The sequence below is a fragment of the Nerophis lumbriciformis genome, linkage group LG23 (genome assembly GCF_033978685.3).
Source record: "Nerophis lumbriciformis linkage group LG23, RoL_Nlum_v2.1, whole genome shotgun sequence".
NCBI classification, from domain to species: Eukaryota; Metazoa; Chordata; class Actinopteri; order Syngnathiformes; family Syngnathidae; genus Nerophis; species Nerophis lumbriciformis.
This window is the reverse complement of record NC_084570.2, coordinates 35,430,922-35,458,218: the sequence shown is the minus strand read 5'-3', so window position 1 is coordinate 35,458,218 and position 27,297 is coordinate 35,430,922. Positions and strand designations below refer to the sequence as shown.

At 39.3% G+C, this 27,297-nt stretch overlaps 1 protein-coding gene across 5 annotated transcripts in view; it reads right to left on the bottom strand.

The window, feature by feature from the left end:
- The window catches only part of LOC133622746 (calmodulin-binding transcription activator 1-like), a 223,990-nt gene that overhangs the window by 32,137 nt on the left and 164,556 nt on the right, over positions 1–27,297 (bottom strand). For all 5 annotated transcript variants that reach the window (XM_061985671.2, XM_061985670.2, XM_061985673.2 and 2 more), the window contains 3 exons: positions 22,092–22,226; positions 6,945–7,090; positions 3,707–3,891 (listed from right to left, as the gene is read on the bottom strand). In XM_061985671.2, coding sequence (XP_061841655.1) covers positions 3,707–3,891; positions 6,945–7,090; positions 22,092–22,226 — 466 coding nt within the window. The remainder of the gene's footprint in view (positions 1–3,706; positions 3,892–6,944; positions 7,091–22,091; positions 22,227–27,297) is intronic.

The window sequence follows — 27,297 nt, the reverse complement described above, 5'->3', positions numbered from 1 at the left end:
TGATTATGATTATGTTATCATTATTATTATTATTGTGTGAATGTCCAAGCATTCACACATAGAACAATAATCTATTTATTATGATTATTATAATTAGTATTATTGTGTGAATGTCCAAGCATTCACACATAGAAAAATCATCTATTGATTATAATTATTTTTATCATTATTATTATTATCATTGTGTGAATGTCAAAGCGTTCACGCATAGAAAAATCATCTATATATTATGATTATTGTTATCATTATTATTATTATTGTGTGAATGTCCAAGCATTCACACATAGAAAAATCATCTATATATTATGATTATTTTTATCATTATTATTATTATTATTATTATTATTATTATTATTATTGTGTGAATGTCCAAGCATTCACACATAGAAACATCATCTATCTATTATGATTATTTTTATCATTATCATTATTATTACTATTATTATTATTGTGTGAATGTCCAAGCATTCACACATAGAAAAATCATCTATTTATTATAATTATTTTTTATCAATGTTAATATCATTATTATTATTATGTGAATGTCCAAACATTCACACATAGAAAAATCATCTATTTGTCATGATTATTATTGTTATTATTGTGTGAATGTTCAAGCATTCACACACAGAAAAATAATCCATTCATCATGATTATTATTATTGTGTGAATGTCCAAGCATTCACACATAGACAAATCATGTATTTATTATGATTATTTTTAACCTTATTATTATTATTGTGTGAATGTCCAAGCATTCACACATAGAAAAATCATGTCTTTATTATGATTATTTTTATCATTATTATTAATATTATTATTGTGTGAATGTCCAAGCATTCACACATAGAAAAATCATCTATATATTATGATTATTTTTATCATTATTATTATTATTATTATTATTATTATTATTATTATTATTGTGTGAATGTCCAAGCATTCACACATAGAAACATCATCTATCTATTATGATTATTTTTATCATTATCATTATTATTACTATTATTATTATTGTGTGAATGTCCAAGCATTCACACATAGAAAAATCATCTATTTATTATAATTATTTTTATCAATGTTATTATCATTATTATTATTGTGTGAATGTCCAAACATTCACACATAGAAAAATCATCTATTTGTCATGATTATTATTGTTATTATTGTGTGAATGTTCAAGCATTCACACACAGAAAAATAATCTATTCATCATGATTATTATTATTGTGTGAATGTCCAAGCATTCACACATAGACAAATCATGTATTTATTATGATTATTTTTAACATTATTATTATTATTGTGTGAATGTCCAAGCATTCACACATAGAAAAATCATGTCTTTATTATGATTATTTTTATCATTATTATTATTATTATTATTGTGTGAATGTCCAAGCATTCAGACAAAGAAAAATCATCTATTTATTATGATTATTATAATAATTATTATTATTATTGTGTGAATGCCCAAGCATTCACACATAGAGACATAATATATCTATTATAATTATTTTTAGCATTATTATTATTATTATTGTGTGAATGCCCAAGCATTCACACATAGAAACATCATTTATCTATTATGATTATTTTCATCATTATTATTATTATTATTATTATTATTATTATTGGGTGAATGTCCAAGCATTCACACATAGAAATATCATCTATTCATTAAGATTATTTTTATCAATAATATTATTATTATTGTGTGAATGTCCAAGCATTCACACATAGAAATATCATCTATTCATTATGATTATTTGTATCAATATTATTATTATTGTGTGAATGTCCAAGCATTCACACAGAGAAAAATCATCTATTCATTATGATTATTTGTATTAATATTATTATTATTGTGTGAATGTCCAAGCATTCACACAGAGAAAAATCATCTATTTATTATCCATCCATCCATCCATATTCTACCGCTTGTCTCTTTCGGGGTCGCGGGGGGTCGCTGGAGCATATTTTAGCTGCATTCAGGCGGAAGGCCGTGTACACCCTGGACAAGTCGCCCCCTCATCACAGGGCCAACACAGATAGACAGACAACATTCACACTCACATTCACACACTAGGGACAATGTAGTGTTGCCAATCAACCTATCCCCAGGTGCATGTTTTTGGAGGTGGGAGGAAGCCGAAGTACCCGGAGGGAACCAACGCAGTCACGGGGAGAACATGCAAACTCCACACAGAAAGATCCCGAGCCCGGGATTGAACTCAGGACTACTCAGGACCTTCGTATTATGAGGCACATGCACTAACCCCTGTTTCACCGTGCTGCCATCTATTTATTATGATTATTATGATTATTATTATTGTGTGAATGTCCAAGCATTCTCACATAGAAAAATAATCTATTAATTATGATAATTTTTATCATTATTATTATTATTGTGTGAATGTCCAAGCATTCACACATAGAAAATCTTCTATTTATTATGATTATTATAATTATTATCATTGTGTGAATGTCCAAGCATTCACACATAGAAAATCATCTATTGATTATGATTATTTTATCATTATTATTATTATTGTGTGAATGTCCAAGCATTCACACATAGAAAAATCATCTATTGATTATAATTATTTTTATCATTATTATTATTATTATTGTGTGAATGTCCAAGCATTCACACATAGAAAAATCATCTATATATTATGATTATTGTTATCATTATTATCATTATTATTATTGTATGAATGTCCAAGCATTCACACATAGAAAAATCATCTATATATTATGATTATTTTTATCATTATTATTATTATTATTATTATTATTATTATTATTATTGTGTGAATGTCCAAGCATTCACACATAGAAACATCATCCATCTACTATGATTATTTTTTATCATTATCATTATTATTACTATTATTATTATTGTGTGAATGTCCAAGCATTCACACATAGACAAATCATCTATTTATTATAATTATTTTTATCAATGTTATTATCATTATTATTATTGTGTGAATGTCCAAACATTCACACATAGAAAAATCATCTATTTGTCATGATTATTATTATTATTATTGTGTGAATGTTCAAGCATTCACACACAGAAAAATAATCTATTCATCATGATTATTATTATTGTGTGAATATCCAAGCATTCACACATAGTAAAATCATATGATTTTTTTGGTAACACTTTAGTATGGGGAACATTTAAATATTGTCAGTGTGGTTCTCCAGCTGTGCTCAGGTTACTCATGCGGCCCCCGGTAAAAATTAATTGCCCACCCCTGATCTCAGACAATTGTGCTAGTATCAATATTTTCAAATAATCCCGAAATTCCCAAATTTCCAGGAAATTCCCATTCAAATTAATGGACATATTCATAGTTCTACAATGCCCTAAATCCTCTAAATTGTGCGCCATTTTTAAATCTGATTCCGACCTTTCAACCATCCACACACACTACTCTTTCCATATATCGAACACTAAACATCTTTTCTCTTTCCCGGTATTCCCGGTATTTTCTCCCCATTGACAAGGAAGGGGAAATATACAATATATTGCATATTTCACATTTCTCAACCAACTTGAAGCGTTCCACCATCCACACACTCCACTCACCCTGCACATTGGAACATTTCACTTCCACTCACATGTCAGTGATTTGGCGGCTTGTGCACATAGAGCGTTCACACCCTGCTGGAATCGCAGTTTGATACTCACCGCCAGCGGATGAGAGTCTGGATGAGGCCAGCATAGCCCTGTGCTGCGGCCAGATGGAGTAAGGTCATTCCCCTGGAGTTCTTACTGTGGACCAGCTGATTGGACGAGACCCAACATGGCTGCGACATCATCTTCTCACACACAACCACCACTCGACCTTCAAAGGAGCTGTGGTCCGCAGAGGTCTGCAGAAGAAAGTGGAATGTTCGTGATACCAACAACACCTTTTTGATTAGAAAACATACAAAATAACGCAATTATGTCATGTTATCAATGGGAAAATGCATTTTTAGACAATATGATTTGCCTGAGCGGCTAGTAGACCCCAAGAGTAACAAGCGGTTGCCTTGTTGCCTTTCCAATAAGAAAAATAAACTAGTTTTTAGTGTAAGTTTGCTGGTTTCAAGAAATGTAATGCCGAGCGCATATCATTATGTCAAGATAATGGCATTAGCATTTACTTAATTTAAGAATATTTTTCAACATTTTGAGAAAAAAGGTCTCATATTTGTTTTTCCTATCAAGAAAAGTGCACTTGTTATTAGTGAGAATATACTTATTTTAAGGTATTTTTGAGGTTCATTGAGGTTAGCTAATTTTACTTGTTTTGGAAAGTCTTGACAAGCCAAATTTTCTTGTTATATTGGCAGATAATTTTCCTTAGCTCAAGTAAAATACCCCTAATTTTTGTATTTTTTTCTTCTTGTTTTTGAACACTGACTTTTTGCAGTGTGGCGCATGAAAACAAAACAAACTAAACACAAGAAAGTTTTATAACGCAAACAACAAAGATGTGATCAGGTGCAACATGAATGTCCAATTCAGATTTTCGTTGTCAAATGTGATATTTCACATTGTAATAAAAAAGCAATGTCTAATGTGAATGCAAATTGACCCGTCACTGCAGTGTTTAGGGAATGTAAACATGGCTTCCACTCTCAGTCCGGGCACATTTGTGGCAATTTCAAGGATTTTGTGCGATCAAAGTCAACATTTTCTGAACTGAATTGTTGTGTGCAGAAGATGAAGAAGGACGAGGACTAGTATTTGGGGACTTTTCCGGGTTGTTTTGCTTCGATGTCTTCCTGAAGAGTGTGTCAAAGACAGGAGTGCGGCAACTTCCATGTGAGTTCCTAAAACATTTGATTTTCACCCGTTTTCTGCTCCGTTGTCAACTATTTGTTTTGTCGTCTATAATTACGATGCTTATCGCTTTTTGATGACGTTCCGGTCGGACGAATGCGACCTAAAATATTGAGGACCCATCGCATATTTGTCCCACTTATTTCCACATACAAAAAAGGCCTGTTCAGAATTGCACTGTTCACACGGGCATGAAACAAATCCCATACAGATCGTATATGGGCCAAAAAATGGGAATTGACCTGCAGAATATATATCTTTTTTAAGTATTCTAAACCGTAAAATAAAAGTCCACTTACAACAGAGTCAATGGGAGGTCCTCCATTCCGACAATAAAACCTCTAAATCAGTGGTCCCCAACCTTTTTTGCACCACGGACCAGTTTAATGTAGGCATTATTTTTAGGGACCGGCTTCCCACTTGTGAAAAATACAACTCACTATAACGCAAGTGGGAGCACTGGGCTTGTTTCTTTGCAATGAAATGCTGATGGAAATCAGCCTTTGGCTACAATCTGTCACATTTATATTTGATATGTTCATTAATGTGCATTGTATCATGTCACACAGTTATAACAAATGGCAACTTCCTATGAGGAGTTTTATTGTACATCATTGGTGTGTCTAGTGCACAGTTGTCAAACTCAAGGCCCGCGGGCCAGATCTGCCCCTCCACGTCCTTTTATATGGCCCTCAAAAGCTTGGAAATAATCTGTGTCAATAAAATACCTTATATTTTCTTTATTTACTTTCTTATTTTCTTACTAAAATGTATTAGGTTTTTTTTCTAGTTTGACAGGGAAAAAAATAGTGTCCAATATTGCAACAAATATTATAGTATCTAACTTTTATGGTCAAAATCCAAATAAATACTTAAATATCTGCTTAACTTATGGTTTCGAAGCAAGTTATCCATCAAATTGTACACTATAAAAATGACCAATAGATTTTACTGTAAAATTTAGGGAGGTTTTTTTGCAGCATATTACTGTAAATTGAAAAAAAAAAAAAACAATGTTTGTTGTTTTACAGTAAAATTCTGTCGACTGAGCTGTCAGTTTGTTTTTGTTTTTTAAATCTACGGTTGATGATTTTATGTTACCACATTTCATTTTGGTAAAAAGCTGGCAGCTGAGTTGCCAAAATAAAATTAAACAGTGGTACTGTATTTATATTTACAGTAATATGTTGTAATAATAATACTAATAATACTAATAATAAAATAACACCATATATCGTAGAGTAAAAGTCTGGCAACTAAGCTGCCAGTTTTTTTCTGTTAAAAAAAAGTGGTCAAATCCGCAGATTTTTTTTACTCTTTACGTAAAAAAAAAAGTTAAATATTTAAATTCATAGGCAAATTCATGAATTATTTACTGTTACAAGCGGCCCTCTTTTGGCAGCCATGGCTGCGGTGTGGCCCTCAATGAAAACAAGTTTGACACCCCTGGTCTGGTGGGACAGGAACAAAATTAAGTCGGAGAAAATGCAGTCTTTTATAAATTATTTAATGTTTCTCTCCGGCCCGGTTGCAAATGCTTCACGGACCGGTACCGCTCCCCGGGCCGGTGGTTGGGGACCACCGCTCTAAATAACCAGTTCTATGATGAACTACATTCCTCCATAAAATAGACAAACAGCTCTGATACATTTCTATATTACTTCAAAGAAAACTGGTTTTGTTTAATAAAATTCTACCCAAACATTTAATAAAATCAAATACAAATAAGAAGTATCCAACACTTCTCTTTTCTAAAGTAAATGTGTACAGCAGATATAGATCATCTACATCTACTATATGATTTGTCTGAGTGGCTGCACAGGACAAATTGAAAAAAAAAAAAAAAAGTTTACAAATAAGAATCACGATTCATTCAAAAATGGATTTGTTTTGAGAGCCCTAAACTTACAGCGTGTAAACAAAAGAGGCGGAATAGAGCGACTCTCACAGGCTCAATAGTAGACAGACTTATTAACTACTTAGAATGCACCAGAAGAAAGAAAAGGGTGTTCTTGTCTTACATAAGGATTCTGAATGATTCCCCACAAAGTGCGGTTCCCCTTCAAAAGAACGTCCCCTATAAACACGGCCTTACTTGAGACTGCTCAGCGGCTCCGCCTTCATCCAGCCCTCCACTTTTGGTTGCCATGGTTTCTGAGCTGGGGTTTTGATTGGTTATGTCGGCCATCCTCTGTTCCATCTGCTCCAGACGCTCCAGGATGGACATCCTGAACTGGGTATCTGCAGAGGAAGAAGAAGTAAGAGCTGAAGGCAGGTTCCCACACAGAGCGAGCAGCCAGGGCGTGCACCAGCAATGGCACATGGCTTGTTTCAGTATGACCCTTTATTCCATGTAGCTGCAGTCTTGCTGCAGTGTACATCATGTCACTCAGACCCCCCCCTCCCTCCCCCTGTATGTCCTCTCTGTCTGTAGGACACAGTCTAAAAAGGGGCGGAGCCACGTGAGTGATGCAAAGACCCGGCTGCAACAGTCCTGTCTGCCAATCAGAGGGAAATATTTGCCACTCCTCACATGACAAATATTCAGTGGCGTCAACATGCAGTAAGAAGCACTTTGTACTAACTTCAGGATTATTATTTATAAGAATGTACATGAAATGCCACATCTACTTTAAAAATATCATTTGCCTGAGGGGATGGACACGACATGTTAGAATTTTGATACAAAAATGTTTGTGGAGAATAAATATCATTTTGTGACCCTTATTGTTTCCCATGATGCATCTTCAATCACTCCGTTGTTGCCAACAGGCTTCACATGAATATTGTTAACAAATAGGAGACAACACGGCAGCTTTAAAAAAATGTAAATCAAAATTTCAAATGGTCTTTTTTTGAAAGTTACAATTGAAGGAGACTGTCGTAGTCCATGCACAGTTGAGCAGAATACATTTCAATACACAGGTGTTACCTGGAGTTTATTAGCGTTTTTTAGTGATCAGATTATTAGTGATGTGCAGATCAATACCAGATATTGATGCTGTATGATTCTCAAATCAAAATGTGTTCAATACTTAAGTTATTGGAGAGTCAGTAACAGGAACACAGTGTCAAAAACTAACTTGTTTAGCAGGAGTTCTTAACCTTTTTGGTATAGAGGGGCCCCGGGGCCCACTCCAATATTAACACTGCATGAGTCATCTTACTCTTGATTTGAATCATATTCATGAATTATATCTCACCTACTTACAGTTTCCAACATTGCCTATTAATATGGCTTAATCTCAAAGATGATTATTGATGTACTACATCAAACATAGGCTTAGGTCAGGCTGATTAGAAACATTAATATGACCAAAATATGCAACATAAGAAGGGACTCATAAATAAAAATGACATTTACATACAATTAAGTTGTGCTAAAATAAATAACCTAAATTAATGATGGATATGTTTCTTAAATAAACTGCCCAAAAAAATTCAAGTGCAAATGAAAATACATCTTCACCACTTTAGTCATAATTTTTGCACTTAAGAAACTTCTCTATGACTCCAGACTTTTTCGCTTTAATATTGTTGTTACTGCCACAAGTGGTGGAAAAGTGTATTACGTCTCAGTACCGCTGCGACCCACATGCGAGAAGTAGATCTTTTTGGTGGCCCTCTAGGGGACGCTGGCATGTTCAAGGAACATCGATCATGTGGAGTATTTTCATCATGGAACATAATTGTGAAGGACTTTTTCTTATTTCTTATTTAAATGCTTTTATTATCATTTACTTTTTTGTATGGTTTGAAACACAATTTGTGTGTACTTTGTGTGATTTGTTGTATTATCTTGACTAAATTGTTATTCACACCACAATACCCCAATATACTTCAGAACATGAAATAAATAAATAACTGTCTTGTATGTGTTATTCTATGAGATATGTTATTTGAAATATTCAACGTAAAAATAAAAATTGCAGACATATTAGGTAAGGGTTTAAAAAAAAAAAAAATCGATTTTCAGATTAATTGTGATTCTTATTTGTAACGATTCTTAATCAATTAAAAAAATAAATAAAATCGATTTTTGAATGTATATATTTGTATTTTATTTTCCAGTCACTCAGGCAAATTCTACTTGCTTGTGAGTGTTTTGAGATCAAGTACATCACCAACAGGAACACAATCTGTCAATGTTTTTGTTTACATGTTTCTACCTTTACTAAATTGTTACTCACTTTTTATTATAATAGTCGTTCTTAAGGGTGATTTTTATTTTTAAACATTCTTAATCGAATAAAAAAAAAAACTTCAATTGGTCTGCCTGGAAAAGAGAAGTGTGGATATTTCTCTTGTTGTCTTGTTTGTATTTACTTTATCAAATATTTGGTAGAAATATATTTAACAAAACCAGTTTTCCTTTAAGCAATATAGAAATGCATCACAACTGTTTATGTATTTTATGGAGGAATGTAGTCAATCACAGAACTGACACCCAATGTTAATAAAATAAAGATTTTGAATGTTTTTAAAATCGAGAATTGATTCCGAGTCACATTCGTTACTCCCAAGAATCCAATCAGTGTGTCCTGCCCAAAGATTCACAGCCCTAATATTAGGTACAGTATATTCACACACAGTATCAGACACTGGGGCTGTCAATCTTTGGCACCAAAAGACTTAATTTGATTCGATTATTGGGAGTAACGATTCAATTCAGAATCAATTCTTGATTCAAAACATTTCTCCATTCAAAATCAATACTTTTTTTAATACCATTGGGTGCCAGTTGTATGATGAACTACATTCCTCTATAAAATAGATTAGCAACTGTGATAAATGTCTATATAACTTCAAAGAAAACATCTTTTGTTGAATACAATTCCACCAAACATTTAATAAAGTCAAATACAAATAAGAAGTATCTTATCTTCTCTTTTCTAAAGTAAATGTGTACATTGGATATAGATCATCTACATCAGGGGTGCCCACACTTTTTCAGCAGGCGAGATACTTTTTAAATGACCAAGTCGAGGTGATCTACCTCATATATACATATACACACACACACACACACACACACACACACACACACACACACACACACACACACACACACACACACACACACACACACACATATACATATATATATATACATATATATATATATATATATATATATATATATATATATATATATATATATATATATATATATATATATATATATATAATTTATATACAAGGTTCAAGGTTCAAGGGTCAAGGGTTCAAGGGTTTTATTTGTCACATGCAGAATACACCACAGTGAAATGCTTTTTGCCATGCTCTTCAGATATTGCGTACAGTGGGATCCAAACACTAGTTGCTGAATCTAATACACTAAATACAAAAAATACAACAATTTGTATAGCTCTGATGTACATTAATTACAAGACAATAAGTTGCACAATAAGTCCCAGTAGTTAAGGTAGAAGTATCAGTACAAGTAAAAGTACAGCAATCACATACAGTACCAGTGCAATATGAAATAGTATAACAGTATATACAGTATACACAGTATATACAGTATAGGAAGTAATAAATATTAAGGTGTCTACAGTTTTTTTTTTTTTTTGCCGTTTTTGTTCACATGTTAAAGGTGTTTTAATGAATATACATGCATGTTTAACATATAGATTTCTTTCTTTCATGAAGACAAGAATATAAGTTGGTGTATTACCTGATTCTAAGGACTTACATTAATTGGAATGAGACAGCAGTGCTGATAATGTCCACATTTTCAAATGGAGGAGAAAAAAAGTTCCTCCTTTCTGTCTAATACCACATGAAAGTGGTTGGTTTTTGGCATCTTATTTGTTCAGCTTCCATATTCGTTTTTATACACTTTAGAAGAAAAAACGCCGTAGCTTGCTAGCTTGTTTGCGCTGGCTTTCGGAGACTCTTATTTTGCTAGTGCAGGTGCGATGGAGCGGCACTTTTATTGTGAAGACAGGAACTGTGCGGTCAGTCTTTAGGCTTTTGACGGGATGTACGGTTGAAATAAAAAAGTGTCTTTTTTCCTTCACACTGAGCTAGCAGCAGCCAGCATCATTTCACAAGATCCTCGGGTGCTTTGAATTTCAATCAAGTGACGTCGTAGTGAAGATTTATTATCGCTCATTTTTAGGTCTATTTTTTTTCATGCCTGGCTGGCGGTCGACTGACACATCCTCCGCGATTGACCGGTAGCTCGCGATCGACCGGTAGCTCGCGATCGACGTAATGGGCACCGCTGATCTACATCTACTATATGATTTGTCTGAGTGGCTGCACAGGACAGATTTAAAGAAAATGCAGTAAGAATCACGATTCATTCGAAAAATAATTTGTGACAGTCCTAATGAAAACAGAACATTGCACTTAATGTACACCAAGTAAAGCACATTGTACATAATGTACACCAAGTAAAGAACATTGCACATGATGTACACCAAGTGAAGAACGTTGCACGTAATGTACACCAAGTGAAGAACGTTGCACGTAATATACACCAAGTGAAAAACGTTGCACGTAATGTACATCAAGTACAGAACGTTGCACGTAATGTACACCAAGTAAAGAACATTGCACATGATGATGTACACCAAGTGAAGAACGTTGCACGTAATGTACACCAAGTGAAGAACGTTGCACGTAATGTACATCAAGTACAGAACATTGCACGTAATGTACACCAAGTAAAGAACATTGCACATGATGTACACCAAGTGAAGAACGTTGCACGTAATGTACACCAAGTGAAGAACGTTGCACGTAATGTACACCAAGTGAAGAACGTTGCACATAATGTACACCAAGTACAGAGCGTTGCACGTAATGTACACCAAGTAAAGAACAGTGCACGTAATGTACACCAAGTAAAGAACATTGCACGTAATGTACACCAAGTGAAGAACATTGCACGTAATGTACACCAAGTAAAAAACATTGCACATAATGTACACCAAGTGAAGAACGTTGCACATGATGTACACCAAGTGAAGAACATTGTTCGAAATGTACACTAAGTGAAGAACGTTGCTCGTAATGTACACCAAGTAAAGAACATTGCACGCAATGTACACCAAGTAAAGAACATTGCACGTAATGTACACCAAGTACAGATCATTGCACGTAATGTACAGCAAGTACAGAAGGAGAAGTCTTAGGGATGCATATGATGATACACATTGTTGTTATTGTTGTGCAGGCTGTCACGTGAGTTCAAACAAGGTGTCTACCTGTACAACTTCACCTGTCTGCTGTCACGTCACAACAACACACATGCAAGAAAAGGAAGGCGAGCATGTTGGAACTGACACATGCAAACACAACACATGACGTCAACTACCAACCCAAACAGCACGTGTCCGTCTCTTTGTTCCCGCGTCCGCTCAGCCGCGCGAGTTTGACGCGCGCAACACACACCTTGCTACTAGCAACACCCAGGGAGAGAGAGAGAGAGAGAGAGAGAGAGAGAGACAGAGACAGAGACAGAGAGAGAGAGAGAGAGAGAGAGAGAGAGAGAGAGAGAGAGAGAGAGAGAGAGAGAGAGAGAGAGAGAATTTCAAACAGGAGGTGTGTTGGTCATCGGCGCTTTAAGAAGATTGAACACGTGACTATCTCAACACTGTTTTACCTCGCACCTTTACTTGACCGGAGCAGACACGTGACAAGGCAGACTTATTTAAAAAAAAACACACGCTCTTTTACGTTACACACAGACATTTGGCGCGTGCGTAAACCTCTGTGTCCAAAGCGCATGCACGGCTACTTCCTGTCTTCACTCCTGCACGCACACACACACGCACACGCACACGCCGTCACCCTGCCTGCCGCCGCATTGCCGCACTGCGCAAGACACACACTGAAACCAGGCATGCGTCACTCCGGCACATGTGTGTGTTGTAGTGTTAGCCACCACACCAACAATGAAACCAGGCATGCTTCACTCCCGCACATGTGTGTTGTAGTTGTCAGCCACCACACCAACAATGACACCAGGCATGCTTCACTCCGGCACATGTGTGTGTTGTAGTCGTTGGCCACCACACCAACAGTGAAACCAGGCATGCTTCACTCCGGCACATGTGTGTGTTGTAGTCGTTAGCGACCACACCAACAATGCAACCAGGCTTGTGTCACTCCGGCACATGTGTGTGTTGTAGTCCTTAGCGACCACACCAACAATGAAACCAGGCATGCTTCACTCTGGCACATGTGTGTGTTGTAGTCCTTAGCGACCACACCAACAATGAAAGCAGGCATGCTTCACTCCGGCACTTGTGTTTGTTGTAGTGGTTAGCCACCACACCAACAATGAAACCAGGCACGCGTCACTCCGGGACATGTGTATGTTGTAGTCGTTAGCGACCACACCAACAATGAAACCAGGCATGTGTCACTCCGGCACATGTGTGTGTTGTAGTCGTTAGCCATCACACCAACAATGAAACCAGGCATGCTTCACTCTGGCACATGTGTGTGTTGTAGTCCTTAGCAACCACACCAACAATGAAACCAGGTATGTTTCACTCTGGCACATGTGTGTGTTGTAGTCCTTAGCAACCACACCAACAATGAAACCAGGCATGCGTCACTCCGGCACATGTGTTTTATGTAGTCGTTAGCGACCACACCAACAATGAAACCAGGCATGCGTCATTCCGGCACTTGTGTGTGTTGTAGTCTTTAGCGACCACACCAACAATGAAATCAGGCACGCGTCACTCCGGGACATGTGTGTGTTGTAGTCGTTAGCCACCACACCAACAATGAAACCAGGCACGCGTCACTCCGTGACATGTGTGTGTTGTAATCGTTAGCCACCACACCAACAATGAAACCAGGCACACGTCACTCCGGCACATGTGTGTGTTGTAGTCCTTAGCGACCACACCAACAATGAAACCAGGCATGCGTCACTCCGGCACATGTGTTTTCTGTAGTCGTTAGCGACCACACCAACAATGAAACCAGGCATGCGTCATTCCGGCACTTGTGTGTGTTGTAGTCCTTAGCGACCACACCAACAATGAAATCAGGCACGCGTCACTCCAGGACATGTGTGTGTTGTAGTGGTTAGCGACCACACCAACAATGAAACCAGACACACGTCACTCCGAGACATGTGTGTGCTGTAGTCCTTAGCGACCACACCAACAATGAAACCAGGCACGCGTCACTCCGGGTCATGTGTGTTGTAGTCGTTAGCGACCACACCAACAATGAAACCAGGCACGCGTCACTCCGGGACATGTGTGTTGTAGTCGTTAAACACGTCAGAGAGCCAGAGACGAGGAAGACGATGTCGTCGGCGTGGGCAGAGCCAGAGACGCAGGCGGCTCGTCTGTCGGTGTGGGCGGAGCAAGAGACGCAGGCGGCTCGTCTGCTGGCGTGGGCGGAACCAGAGGAGCAGGCAGCTTGTCTGCATGCGTGGGCGGAACCAGAGGAGCAGGCGGCTCGTCTGCTGGCTTGGGCGGAGCCAGAGGAGCAGGCGGCTGGGCGGGCCCATCAGGGTTGATGTTGGCGTCCACAGGCCCCCCGGGGTAGATGGCGGCGTCCACAGGCCCACCCGGGTTAAAAGTAGCGGTGCCTCCCCAGCTCCACAGCTCCTCATAGCCCCCCCCTCTCAAGGGACGAATCCAAGACGTCCCCACACAGGCCCACAGACAACAGGGATGGGTGGGAGGGAGCTTGAAACGCGGCCAAAGTTCTCGATTCGGCCAACAGCGCCAGAATCCTGTCAAGCCTCTCCGCCATAGAGATCTCCGCGGGGTTCGTATTTGGCTGGAATATCCTGTCAGGTAAAGGTGGTGACGAACCCCAAGATGCAGAGATGGCAGGCTTGGTGCAGAAAAACATGACGTAATGTCCAAAATTCAGGAAAAACACAAACCAGGAACCAGGAACAGGCAAACTGGAAACAGGGAACAGGAACCAGCAAACGAGAAACTACAAGACAGCAAGCTGCAAACAGCTATCAGCATACAGGATACAGCAAACAATCCACAGCATACAGCTAACAATACTCCAGCCCTGACTGGAGGGCAAGGCAGGTCTAAATAGCAGCCGGCTGATTGACACCAGGTGTGGCCAGGTGCCAATCAGCCGCAGCTGAGGGGAAACAGTGCTCAGGTAGACAAGCAGGAAACTGAACAAAAATAAGACCGCTGACAAGAAATAAAACAAACACAGAGGAAAAACTAAAACATAAACAAACTGTCAGTGACAAGCCTGACAAAAAGAAGAAAATTGAGAAAAAAGAGGGACATTGAGAAAAAACTGAGGAAAAAAGAAAAAGAAAAAAAGAGGAATATTGTGAAAAAAAAGAGTAAAACGACATTTCCTGCAATTGGGTGCATTTCTACATTTTATTTTACCTTTAGATTGATTCTACTAAGCTCTTTTGACACTTAATGTAGCACACACTTTTTGTTTTTTTGACTAGATCATTGACTAACATTGTTATTAACATGCATGCAAAGAACTCAGAAGACGTTTCCTATTTGGCAACTCTGTCCTGTAGCCACGCCCCCTCTGTTTACAATCAAAACTATACCTTTTCTCTGGCTGCTAATAACAACTCTAGTGTCCAAAGTACGGCACGTGGGTCAGGTGATGCACTCTGGTGTGTTCAGTTTGTCTGGTGAGACGTCACAAGTTTAATTCTGAATCAGACCTCCAACTTCATGTTGTATTTCTGACAGGACATCTGCCGCCATCTTGTGGACAACATGAGTGATTCAGGTTAATGACTAGGAATTGCACGTTGATATGTACACAGCACAGCATTTTGACATATGACCCAATCCAAAACAACCTTTCACACATATTTAATGTTCACACTGAGAAACTTTGTTATTTTTTGCAAATAATCATAAACTTAGAATTTAATGGCAGCAACACATTGCAAAAAAGGCATTTTTACCACTGTGTTACACGGCCTTTCCTTTTAACAACCCATTCTTGCTTGATGTACAGCTTAAGTTGTTCAACAGCCTCCCTTCTGATATTTTAGCCTTCACACATTTTCAATGGGAGACAGGTCTGGACTACAAGCAGGCCAGTCTAGTACCCGCACTCTTTTACTATGAAGCCACGTTGTTGTAACACGTGGCTTGGTATTGTCTTGCTGAAATAAGCAGGGGCGTCCATGATAACGTTGCTTGGATGGCAACATATGTTGCTCCAAAACCTGTATGTACCTTTCAGCATTAATGGTGCCTTCACAGATGTGTAAGTTACCCATGTCTTGGGCACTAATACACCCCCATACCATCACAGATGCTGACTTTTACACTTTGACCCTCGAACAGTCCGTATGGTTCTTTTCCTCATTGTTCCGGAGGACACGACGTCCACAGTTACTAAAAACTATTTCAAATGTGGACTCGTCAGACCACAGAACACTTTTCCACTTTGCATCAGTCCATCTTAGATGAGCTCGGGCCCAGCAAAGCGTGTCTGGGTGTTGTTGATAAATGGCTTTGGCTTTGCATAGTAGAGTTTTAACTTGCACTTACAGATGTAGCGACCAACTGTAGTTACTGACAGTGATGTTCTGAAGTGTTCCTGAGCCCATGTGGTGATATCCTTTACATACTGATGTGGCTTTTTGATGCAGTACTGCCTGAGGGATCCAAGGTCCGTAATATCATGGCTTACGTCCAGTGATTTCTCCAGATTCTCTGAACCTTTTGATGATATAACGGAGCGTAGATGGTGACATCTCTAAATTCCTTGCAATAGCTGGTTGAGAAATGTTGTTCTTAAACAATTTGCTCAGGCATTTGTTGACAAAGTGGTGACCCTCGCCCCGTCCTTGTTTGTGAATGACAGAGCATTTCATGGAAGCTGCTTTTATACCCAATCATGGCACCCACCTGTTCCCAATTAGCCTGTTCACCTTGGGATGTTCCAAATAAGTATTTGATGAGCATTCCTCAACTTTCTCAGTCTGTTTTGCCACTTGTGCCAGCTTTTTTGAAACATGTTGCAGGCATCAAATTCCAAATGAGCTAATATTTGCAAAAAATTATAAAGTTTCTCAGTGTGAACATGAAGTATCTTGTCTTTGCAGTCTATTCAATTGAATATAAGTTGAAAATGATTTGCAAATCATTGTATTCTCTTTTTATTTACCATTTACACAATGTGACAACTTCACTGGTGTTGGGGTTTGTATATTTAGGACATATTGTAACTGTCAGGAAATGGAGGGTTCCTCCCTGTGCGTCTGTGGCTTTTATCCACAATATCTATTTTCCAGAGATGTTCCATGGGTGCGAGTGTGAATAGCTCTTTATCTCTATAGTCCAGGGCCATGTTTCTGAACCACATGGCCATTGTTGGGCCACGAGCGCCCCCTAGAGGGCCACCACAGAAATATGTATTTCACTTGTGATACACTTTTCCACCACTTGTAGCGTGTTTCCATTGATTCTTATGGGGAAGTCTGCTTCGCTATACAAACCTTTTCTGCTTTGTTATACAAACTTCGCGGTTTAGAAAGCACGTTAAAGAATGAGTTGAAAGTGGTAAAAGGCGGTTCCAATGTAGCTAAATGAAATATTAAGGCAGTGCTGGATAATAATCTCACACTCTTTGAGCCCACTTTGGAACTGAGTGCTCACTTGTGTTGTTACCAGTTGTTTACACAATCATGCTAATACCAGTGAATCTATACTCTTGTCAACTGACTACTCTCAGCCCAATCCAAGTTTTATTTCTGTAACATTGTCCCTTCAAAATAAGAACTCATGTGTGTGACATATAGTCAATGTGCATGTAAGTGTTTGGTTTCTGTAGCATTGTCACTTCAAAATAAGAACTTGCGTGTGACATATAGCGAATGCACAAGCAAGTGTTTGGTTTCTGTAGCATTGTCCCTTCAAAATAAGAACTCGTGTGTGAGATATAGTCAATGTGCGTGCAAGTGTTTTATTTCTGGAGTAGTGTCCCTTCCAAATAAGAACTTGTGTGTGACATATAGTCAATGTGCATGCAAATGTTTGGTTTCTGTAGCATTGTCCCTTCAAAATAAGAACACATGTGTGTGACATATAGTCTATGTGCATGCAAGTGTTTGGTTTCTGTAGCATTGTCCCTTCAAAATAAGACCTTGTGTGTGACATATAGTCAATGTGCATGCAAGTGTTTGGTTTCTGTAGCATTGTCCCTTCAAATTAAGAACCCATGTGTGTGACATATAGTCAATGTGCATGCAAATGTTTGGTTTCTGTAGCATTGTCCTTTCAAAATAAGAACTCATGTGTGTGAGATATAGTCAATGTACATGCAAGTTTTTGGTTTCTGTAGCATTGTCCTTTCAAAATAAGAACTCGTGTCTGAGATATAGTCAATGTGCATGCAAGTGTTTGGTTTCTGTAGCATTGTCCCTTCAAAATAAGAACACATGTGTGTGACATATAGTCTATGTGCATGCAAGTGTTTGGTTTCTGTAGCATTGTCCCTTCAAAATAAGACCTTGTGTGTGACATATAGTCAATGTGCATGCAAGTGTTTGGTTTCTGTAGCATTGTCCCTTCAAATTAAGAACCCATGTGTGTGACATATAGTCAATGTGCATGCAAGTGTTTGGTTTCTGTAGCATTGTCCCTTCAAAATAAGAACTCGTGTGTGAGATATAGTCAATGTGCATGCAAGTGTTTGGTTTCTGTAACAGTGTCCCTTCAAAATAAGAACTTGTGTGTGACATATAGTCAGTGTTGGGACTAACGCGTTACAAAGTAACGCGTTACTGTAACGGCGTTAGTTTCGGCGGTAACTAGTAATCTAAGGCGTTATTTTTTTATATTCAGTAACTCAGTTACCGTTACTACATGATGCGTTACTGCGTTATTTTACGTTACTTTTTATGTAGTATAAAGTGTGTTTTATCGGAGGGCTGCTGTGTCATCGTTCTGATTCTTCTTGTGTCACAAGCCGGAGAAGAGAGAGAGACGCGCTCTGTGTGTGAGTGTGGGTGTGAGTGTGGGGGGGGCGTGTCTGATCATGGCGGAGCCAGAAGTCGAGTTTGCTAACATGGAGATATTTTCACTACTTTTCTTTTGTCGAGCACAAAGAACAGAACATTTTAGTTAAATGTAAATTGTGCTTTGGATCAAAGATCCCATCTACTGCCCAAAACAGCAATTCAAATCTGCTGAAACAAGCTACATAGCAACATGCTTCGACGAAGCTAGTAAAGAGAGACAGAGACTCTGATGCCACTTTACCTGCACCACCACCACTTCAGGATTAACTCTGCCTCTGCTCATCATTCACCGCTGAAGGTACACACACTCTGTCAATCAATGTTCCCTCTAATTTTTCATGTGTGTGAGCAAACGCAAAAACTCCCTGAGCATTGAGTGGAGCCCATGTGAGCAACATCAGACGTGCACACTGTGGCTACACCAGCAGCACACCTGTCCCAAACATGACTAAATAACAAGTTCAATCTCCATCCATCCATCCATTTTCTACCGCTTGTCCCTTTCGGGGTCGCTGGAGCCTATCTCAGCTGCATTCGGGCGGAAGGCTGTGTACACCCTGGACAAGTCCCCACCCATCGCAGGGCCAACACAGATAGACAGACAACATTCTCTTATTATTATAATCAAATGACAGCAGTCATTTCCATTTCTAATATAAGTGTTTAGGCCCACTTACAATGACAATAACAACAAATATTGTTTTTCATGAACTGTGTACTTGTATTGTTTGTCTGGGTGGAGGTCCTGCTTTGGAAATAGTTTGTACCCCTTTCAGACATTGCATTTAGTTCCCATTAAAACATTCACATGTTGCACAATGAGATGTAAGCAGGGGATCATGTGTACATTCCTGCAACTTCCTGTTTGTAAAAAATATATTTTTATTAGTATGTATTTAATATATTAACAGCATTTAATGATTAATATTTATAAATTAAGATTCCTAATAAATGACACTAGAATAGGCACACATTTGATTGGTAAATCATAGAGTAACGACCTGGAATGACACTTTATGTGTGGTGTTGGAGTTGTCCGACTTTTTGTGTGGCTGTAAACGCATCACTGGTTAAGTGCCATATGTGCATGTGTTGGCGCAAGTGAGAAAGAGCGAGCGGCTGCTGCTGATATAACAGTGATGTGTTTATGGCCGACAATAAAGAGTTTTGCTCAGTAAAGTGATGGATGGAATTCATGTCCTCAAAGCGTCTCGACAGACGTATTATTATATTTGAACAATAATGACGAAAATGGTTTTCTCTGTCGTGTCCGTGTCGTGTCGAAAATTGTTATGCGCTTATTTTTTAATTTGATTTTGTGCGTGGCATAGATTTGTCGTGCGCAGAGGACGCTTGAGCAGTGCGCAATTGCACAGGCGCGCTCCTTAGAGGGAACGTTGCTGTCAATTCTCTTATATACTCTTTCATTTTAGACTTCTAGAGTGTTTGATTATCACATCACTCTAAATGTATAGACTATAAAGTTCACAAACATAAAGAGGGATGCTAGTGGGCCAGGCCAATCTTTCCTTATCTCTAAACTAAAACTGGGGAAATGTGTCGAGTGTTCTGGGCTTCAGACATGATTTTGTGTCAGAATTTCTTGAGGAAAAAATGCCTGGTTAGGCTTTGTGTATGTAGTGTGTGCCTTTCTTTCTTTACAGCTATGCTGTTATTATGCTGTTTGTTACTTATGTATGTTATGTTGCAGCTATTTAAAATAGTTTTGTCAATTTGTTCTGGCCAGAAACAAATTGGCCTTTGTAACATATCTTTGTCTTTGTGTGTTGTATGTCGACCACATTGCTTAGCAGAGTTCAGTGATACAAATGTATGTCAAGTTGATCAACACATTGTATTATTCTCCAGTGCAATAACAGTACTGAAATAAAGGCTAAAAGGGCATTAATTGGAGCTTTAAAAAAAAAAGAAGAAAAAAAGAAGTAACTAAATAGTTACTTTTCACAGTAACGCATTACTTTTTGGTGTAAGTAACTGAGTTAGTAACTGAGTTACTTTTGAAATGAAGTAACTAGCAACTATAACTAGTTACTGTTTTTCAGTAACTAACCCAACACTGGATATAGTCAATGTGCATGCAAGTGTTTGGTTTCTGTAACAGTGTCCCTTCAAAATAAGAACTTGCGTGTGATATATAGTCAATGTGCATGCAAGTGTTTGGTTTCTGTAGCATTGTCCCTTCAAAATAAGAACTTGTGTGTGAGATATAGTCAATGTGCATGCAAGTGTTTGGTTTCTGTAACAGTGTCCCTTCAAAATAAGACCTTGTGTGTGAGATATAGTCAATGTGCATGCAAGTGTTTGGTTTCTTTAACAGTGTCCCTTCAAAATAAGAACTTGCATGTGATATATAGCAAATGTGCATGCAAGTGTTTGGCTTCTGTAACAGTGTCCCTTCAAAATAAGAACCCACGAGTGACATATAGTCAATGTGCATGCAAGTGTTTGGTTTCTGTAGCATTGACCCTTCAAAATAAGAACTCGTGTGTGAGATATAGTCAATGTGCATGCAGGTGTTTTATTTCTGTAGTATTGTCCCTTCAAAATAAGAACTTATGTGTGAGATATAGTCAATGTGCATGCAAGTGTTTTGTTTCTGTAGCATTGTCCCTTCAAAATAAGAACTTGTGTGTGACATATAGTCATTGTGCATGCGAGTGTTTGGTTTCTGTAGCATTGTCCCTTCAAAATAAGAACTTATGTGTGAGATATAGTCATTGTGCATGCGAGTGTTTTATTTCTGTAGTATTGTCCTTTCAAAATAAGAACTTGTGTGTGAGATATAGTCAATGTGCATGCAAGTGTTTGGTTTCTGTAGCATTGTCCCTTCAAAATAAGAACCCGCGAGTGAGATATAGTCAATGTGCATGCAAGTGTTTGGTTTCTGTAGCATTGTCCCTTCAAAATAAGAACCCGCGAGTGAGATATAGTCAATGTGCATGCAAGTGTTTTATTTCTGTGGTATTGTCCCTTCAAAATAAGAACTTGTGTGTGAGATATAGTCAATGTGCATGCAAGTGTTTGGTTTCTGTAACAGTGTCCCTTCAAAATAAGAACTTGTGTGTGAGATATAGTCAATGTGCATGCAAGTGTTTGGTTTCTGTAACATTGTCCCTTCAAAATAAGAACCCATGTGATATATAGTCAATGGTTTCCCATCAAAAAAGTGAAAAAAATACTCCTATTGCCACACAATCTCAATTTCAAGCGCTTTGTGGAGGACCTTCAGTGTGTGGAAGATCTCACCGTCCAGAGACAGCCAGTCGTGCTGAGAAGATGGGAGGGCAGGAAGGTCGCGTGCCTTGTACTCAAACACCACAGAAGAAGAGATGACCTCTCCGCCCATGGCGACCTGCAGCATGACCAGTCCTGTGTCGTGGGCTAGGACAAGAACCAGGGCAGGAATTAGTGGAGAGTTGACCTTGTTATGAGGTGACCTAAAAACATAGCAGCTATAACTGACTCTGGATTCTTTAACTTTGGAACCTTTAACTTTAGAACCTCACCACTCAGTGAGTAATTGTTGTGTAACTTGGACAATATTGTCATTCAAACAATTGTGACACCACAACTTTACAGTCACAACAAACTTTTCCCACTGACAAATTAAACCATGCAGGGGCCTTTTTATGTTTTACTATCAAAACCAATGTTGATAGTTGGTCAAGGGGGTCTCTCTCTCTCTCTCTCTCTCTCTCTCTCTCTCTATATATATATATATATATATACACACACACACACACAAAAACCCCGTTTCCATATGAGTTGGGAAATTGTGTTAGATGTAAATATAAACGGAATACAATGATTTGCAAATCATTTTCAACCCATATTCAGTTGAATATGCTACAAAGACAACATATTTGATGTTCAAACTGATAAACATTTTTTTTTTGCAAATAATCTGTAACGACTGGGTCGCATCGTGATGCGGGTGTGGTTCTCCCAAGGATGCAGACGGCTTCGGACACAGCTTGCAGGTAGAAAAATAATTTATTGAAAATATAAATCGTACGGGGAACGAACAAAAGACGTGCAAATAGCAAAAGGCAAAAACAAAAGGACTAGCGTGGGAGCTAGCAGGCAAAATGGCATAGCGTGAAAAGCTAGCGGGAATCTAAGTTGTCGTTATCAGTTGTATGGGAACAAACTAGGAAGCCAGACCGAGTGAGGCCAGGGCAAAGACTAAATAGCCATCTGATTAGTGCCCGGGCAACAGGTGCGCGTCCCGAACACTAACCAGAGGCAGGTGAATGTAATCGGTTGACATGGCAACTGAAAACAAACAAAATCAAGGTGCTGAAAACACGTGACTCAAACATAAACAAACTATGATCCGGGCAGCGGATCGTAACATAATCATTAACTTTAGAATTTGATGCCAGCAACACGTGACAAAGAAGTTGGGAACGGTGGCAATAAATACTGATAAAGTTGAGGAATGCTCATCAAACACTTATTTGGAACATCCCACAGGTGTGCAGGCTAATTGGGAACAGGTGGGTGCCATGATTGGGTATAAAAACAGCTTCCCAAAAAATGCTCAGTCTTTCACAAGAAAGGATGGGGCGAGGTACACCCCTTTGTCCACAACTGCGTGAGCAAATAGTCAAACAGTTTAAGAACAACGTTTCTCAAAGTGCAATTGCAAGAAATTTAGGGATTTCAACATCTACGGTCCATAATATCATCAAAAGGTTCAGAGAATCTGGAAAAATCACTCCACGTAAGCGGCATGGCCGGAAACCAACATTGAATGACCGTGACCTTCGATCCCTCAGACGGCACTGTATCAAAAACCAACATCAATCTCTAAAGGATATCACCACATGGGCTCAGGAACACTTCAGAAAACCACTGTCACTAAATACAGTTGGTCGCTACATCTGTAAGTGCAAGTTAAAGCTCTACTATGAAAAGCGAAAGCCATATATCAACAACATCCAGAAACGCCGCCGACTTCTCTGGGCCCGAGATCATCTAAGATCGACTGATGCAAAGTGGAAAAGTGTTCTGTGGTCTGACGAGTCCACATTTCAAATTGTTTCTGGAAATATTCGACATCGTGTCATCCGGACCAAAGGGGAAGCGAACCATCAAGACTGTTATCGACGCAAAGTTCAAAAGCCAGCATCTGTGATGGTATGGGGGTGCATTAGTGCCCAAGGCATGGGTAACTTACACATCTGTGAAGGCACCATTAATGCTGAAAGGTACATACAGGTTTTGGAACAACATATGCTGCCATCTAAGCGCCGTCTTTTTCATGGACGCCCCTGCTTATTTCAGCAAGACAATGCCAAGCCACATTCAGCACGTGTTACAACAGCGTGGCTTCGTAAAAAAAGAGTGCGGGTACTTTCCTGGCCTGCCTGCAATCCAGACCTGTCTCCCATAGAAAATGTGTGGCGCATTATGAAGCGTAAAATACGACAGTGGAGACCCCAGACTGTTGAACGACTGAAGCTCTACATAAAACAAGAATGGGAAAGAATTCCACTTTCAAAGCTTCAACAATTAGTTTCCTCAGTTCCCAATCGTTTATTGAAAAACTCTGTTTTTATATGGCAAATTATACACAAAATATGCAATATTTCCCTGGAAAAAAATTCATAATCTGTTGATGAAAAGTTTTAATAATTTTTCTATATTTTTTTGTTTTTGTCTGTTTTATGCCTTTTAGTCAAGGAAAACGTAGTTTTTATTTGGCAAATTACACACACATTATGCAATATTTCCCTGGAAAAAAAATCATAATCTGTTGATTATAAGTTTTTATTTTTTTAATGTTTTTTGTTTGTTTTATGCCCTTTTTGTCTAGGAAAACTCCGTTTTTATATGGCAAATTACACACAAACTATGCAAGATGGCGCCAGTATGTGCTTTGGCCTGCCGTCTCTCGCTGTCAGCTCTGTTCGTTTTTGTGTTTTTTGCGTCTATTTTCGTCTCTGTCAGCTCACTGCTTGTGTATGACCGCCAAACACTGTTGGATCTTTGCCCCTCTCCCACTGATATGATCAACTTCGACATTGGTTTTTCGACGTCCCAGTCAGCTTTTTCACCTGGCCGGATTCCTGCCTTCCTTTCCCGCCCCCTGGCTCCTCTCCCCCGGCGGAAGCGTCTCCGGCGCCGCGGTAAACGTGGCGGCCAGCTGGTGAAAGTTAGGGCACTCCTGGCCCGGCTTCCCGTGGCTCCCCGAAGGAGGAATGGTGCGGTATCCGGTCTCCTCCTGCACCCACGCTCGCTCGATCCTATCGGCTCCTGGCTGGTTCCTATCGTTGGTTTGGAGGAAGAAGCTTGCCGTCGTCGCTCCTGCTGTCCCCGCCCCCGGAGGCGCGGGGTGGATCACCGCCACCTGCGGGCTGTGTGTCGGGCCCCACCCGGATTAATTGCGGCCTTGGACGTGCTGGCCCCCGCCAGGTTCGGTCTTGTGAACGCAAGATCTTTGACAAACAAAACTTTTATCCTGAAGGATTTCTTCACTTCCCGCGGACTGGACTTCCTCTGTGTGACGGAGACATGGCTGAGAGCCGGTGAGTCCGCCCCTCTTAATGAACTTCTGCCTCCGGAGTGTTCCTACTTTAATTCCCCACGGCCGTCCGGTCGAAAAGGAGGAGGATTAGCAGTCGTTTTTAAAAATGACTTTAAATGCCGTCAGATCCGCCTACAATCCTCCTTTTCAAGCTTCGAACTGTGCATGTTTGAACTGGGTCTTTCTGATGTCGTCCTGTGTGCCGTCATCTATCGACCACCCAAGTACCACAAAGACTTTATAACTGACTTTTCTGAATTTCTGGCTGAAATCCTGCCCAAATATGATCGTGTCCTTATTGTGGGTGATTTTAATATTCACACCTGCTGTCCAGATGAGCCGCTTTCCAGGAGCTTCCTGAATATAATCGACTCATTTAACTTTGTACAGTCTGTGTGTGGTTCTACACATGAACGCGGGCATACACTCGATTTAGTGCTCTCGTATGGTTTGTGTGTTTTTAATTTGGACATTTGCGACGCTGTGTTCTCTGATCACATGCCGATCCTGTTTGATATTGCCACGCAGTGTCCAGTTAAATTGTACGCACCGCCCCAACGCTCTCGCATGTTTAATTCTTCGTCTCCTGCTCGGTTCTCCTCTATTTTTTCGACTCTTTGTGATGATAATTCTGCAGCATCTGTGTGTCTGAATACTGAAGAGTTGGTTTCTGGGTTCAACTCTATCTGTTTACAAACACTGGACACGATCGCGCCTTTCAAATGCCGCCGCGCTAAAGCCACGCCTCAGCCCTGGTTGAATGACGTCACTCGGGCTGCCAGGCGCGTATGTAGAAGAGCAGAGAGAAAATGGAAAAAAGACAGGCTGCATGTGTCCTTTGCCATTTTTAAAGAAAGCCTGTTTTCCTTTCGGATGACTGTAAAAGCAGAAATGAATATATATCTATCTCAGATTATATCTTCTAACTGTAACAACCCCAGAGTTCTGTTTAAAACTATTAACACTGTCATTGATGCTCCCAAATCTGCTGGTTTTGATGCTTCTTTTGAATTCTGTGAAAATTGTCTCCATTTTTTCACTGACAAAATTGTGTCAACTAGAGCCAGTCTATCTCAGCCTTCATATGACCCTTCTGTTCCCCTGCATTTCTCTTCTGTTTTCCATCAGTTTGAGCCGGTGTCCTTTTCTTTTTTAAGTGACACAGTTAGTCATATGAAGCCCTCTGGTTCTCCTGCAGATGCCCTCCCACCTCACCTGTTTAAGGAGGTACTTGCTACTATTGGATCAAGTGTCCTTAACATTATCAATAGTAGCCTCTCTTCTGGAATAGTTCCAGTAGAGTTTAAACATGCAGTGGTACGACCTCTACTTAAAAAACCCAGCCTCGACCCCTCTCTCCTCTCTAACTTCAGACCTATCTCTAATCTTCCATACATTTCCAAAATATTAGAGAAGGTTGTCTACAGTCAGTTGTTGCCCTTCTTAGAGGATAATGGTATCACTGAGCTGTTCCAGTCCGGTTTTAAAGCCCTCCACAGCACAGAGTCAGCGCTTCTAAAAGTTTTTAACGATATCCTCCTGTCCACTGATTCTGGTAAATATGTTGTCCTGGTGCTTTTAGATCTGTCTGCTGCGTTCGACACCGTCGACCACGCCACCTTAATCACTCGTCTTGAGAACTGTGTGGGCATTAAGGGCGCCGCCCTCAACTGGTTCCGGTCGTACCTAACCGACAGGAGTTTTTGTGTAAAAGTAGACAGTTTTATGTCGTCCACAGCTCCTTTACCACATGGGGTCCCCCAGGGCTCAATCCTTGCCCCAATTTTATTTGCGCTTTACCTTCTCCCCCTTGGTTCTATTTTTAGGAAGTACAGTATTGCATTTCATTTTTATGCCGATGATTGCCAGATTTATTTTCCCATGGCACAAAATAACACGGTTCAACGTCTTATTGACTGC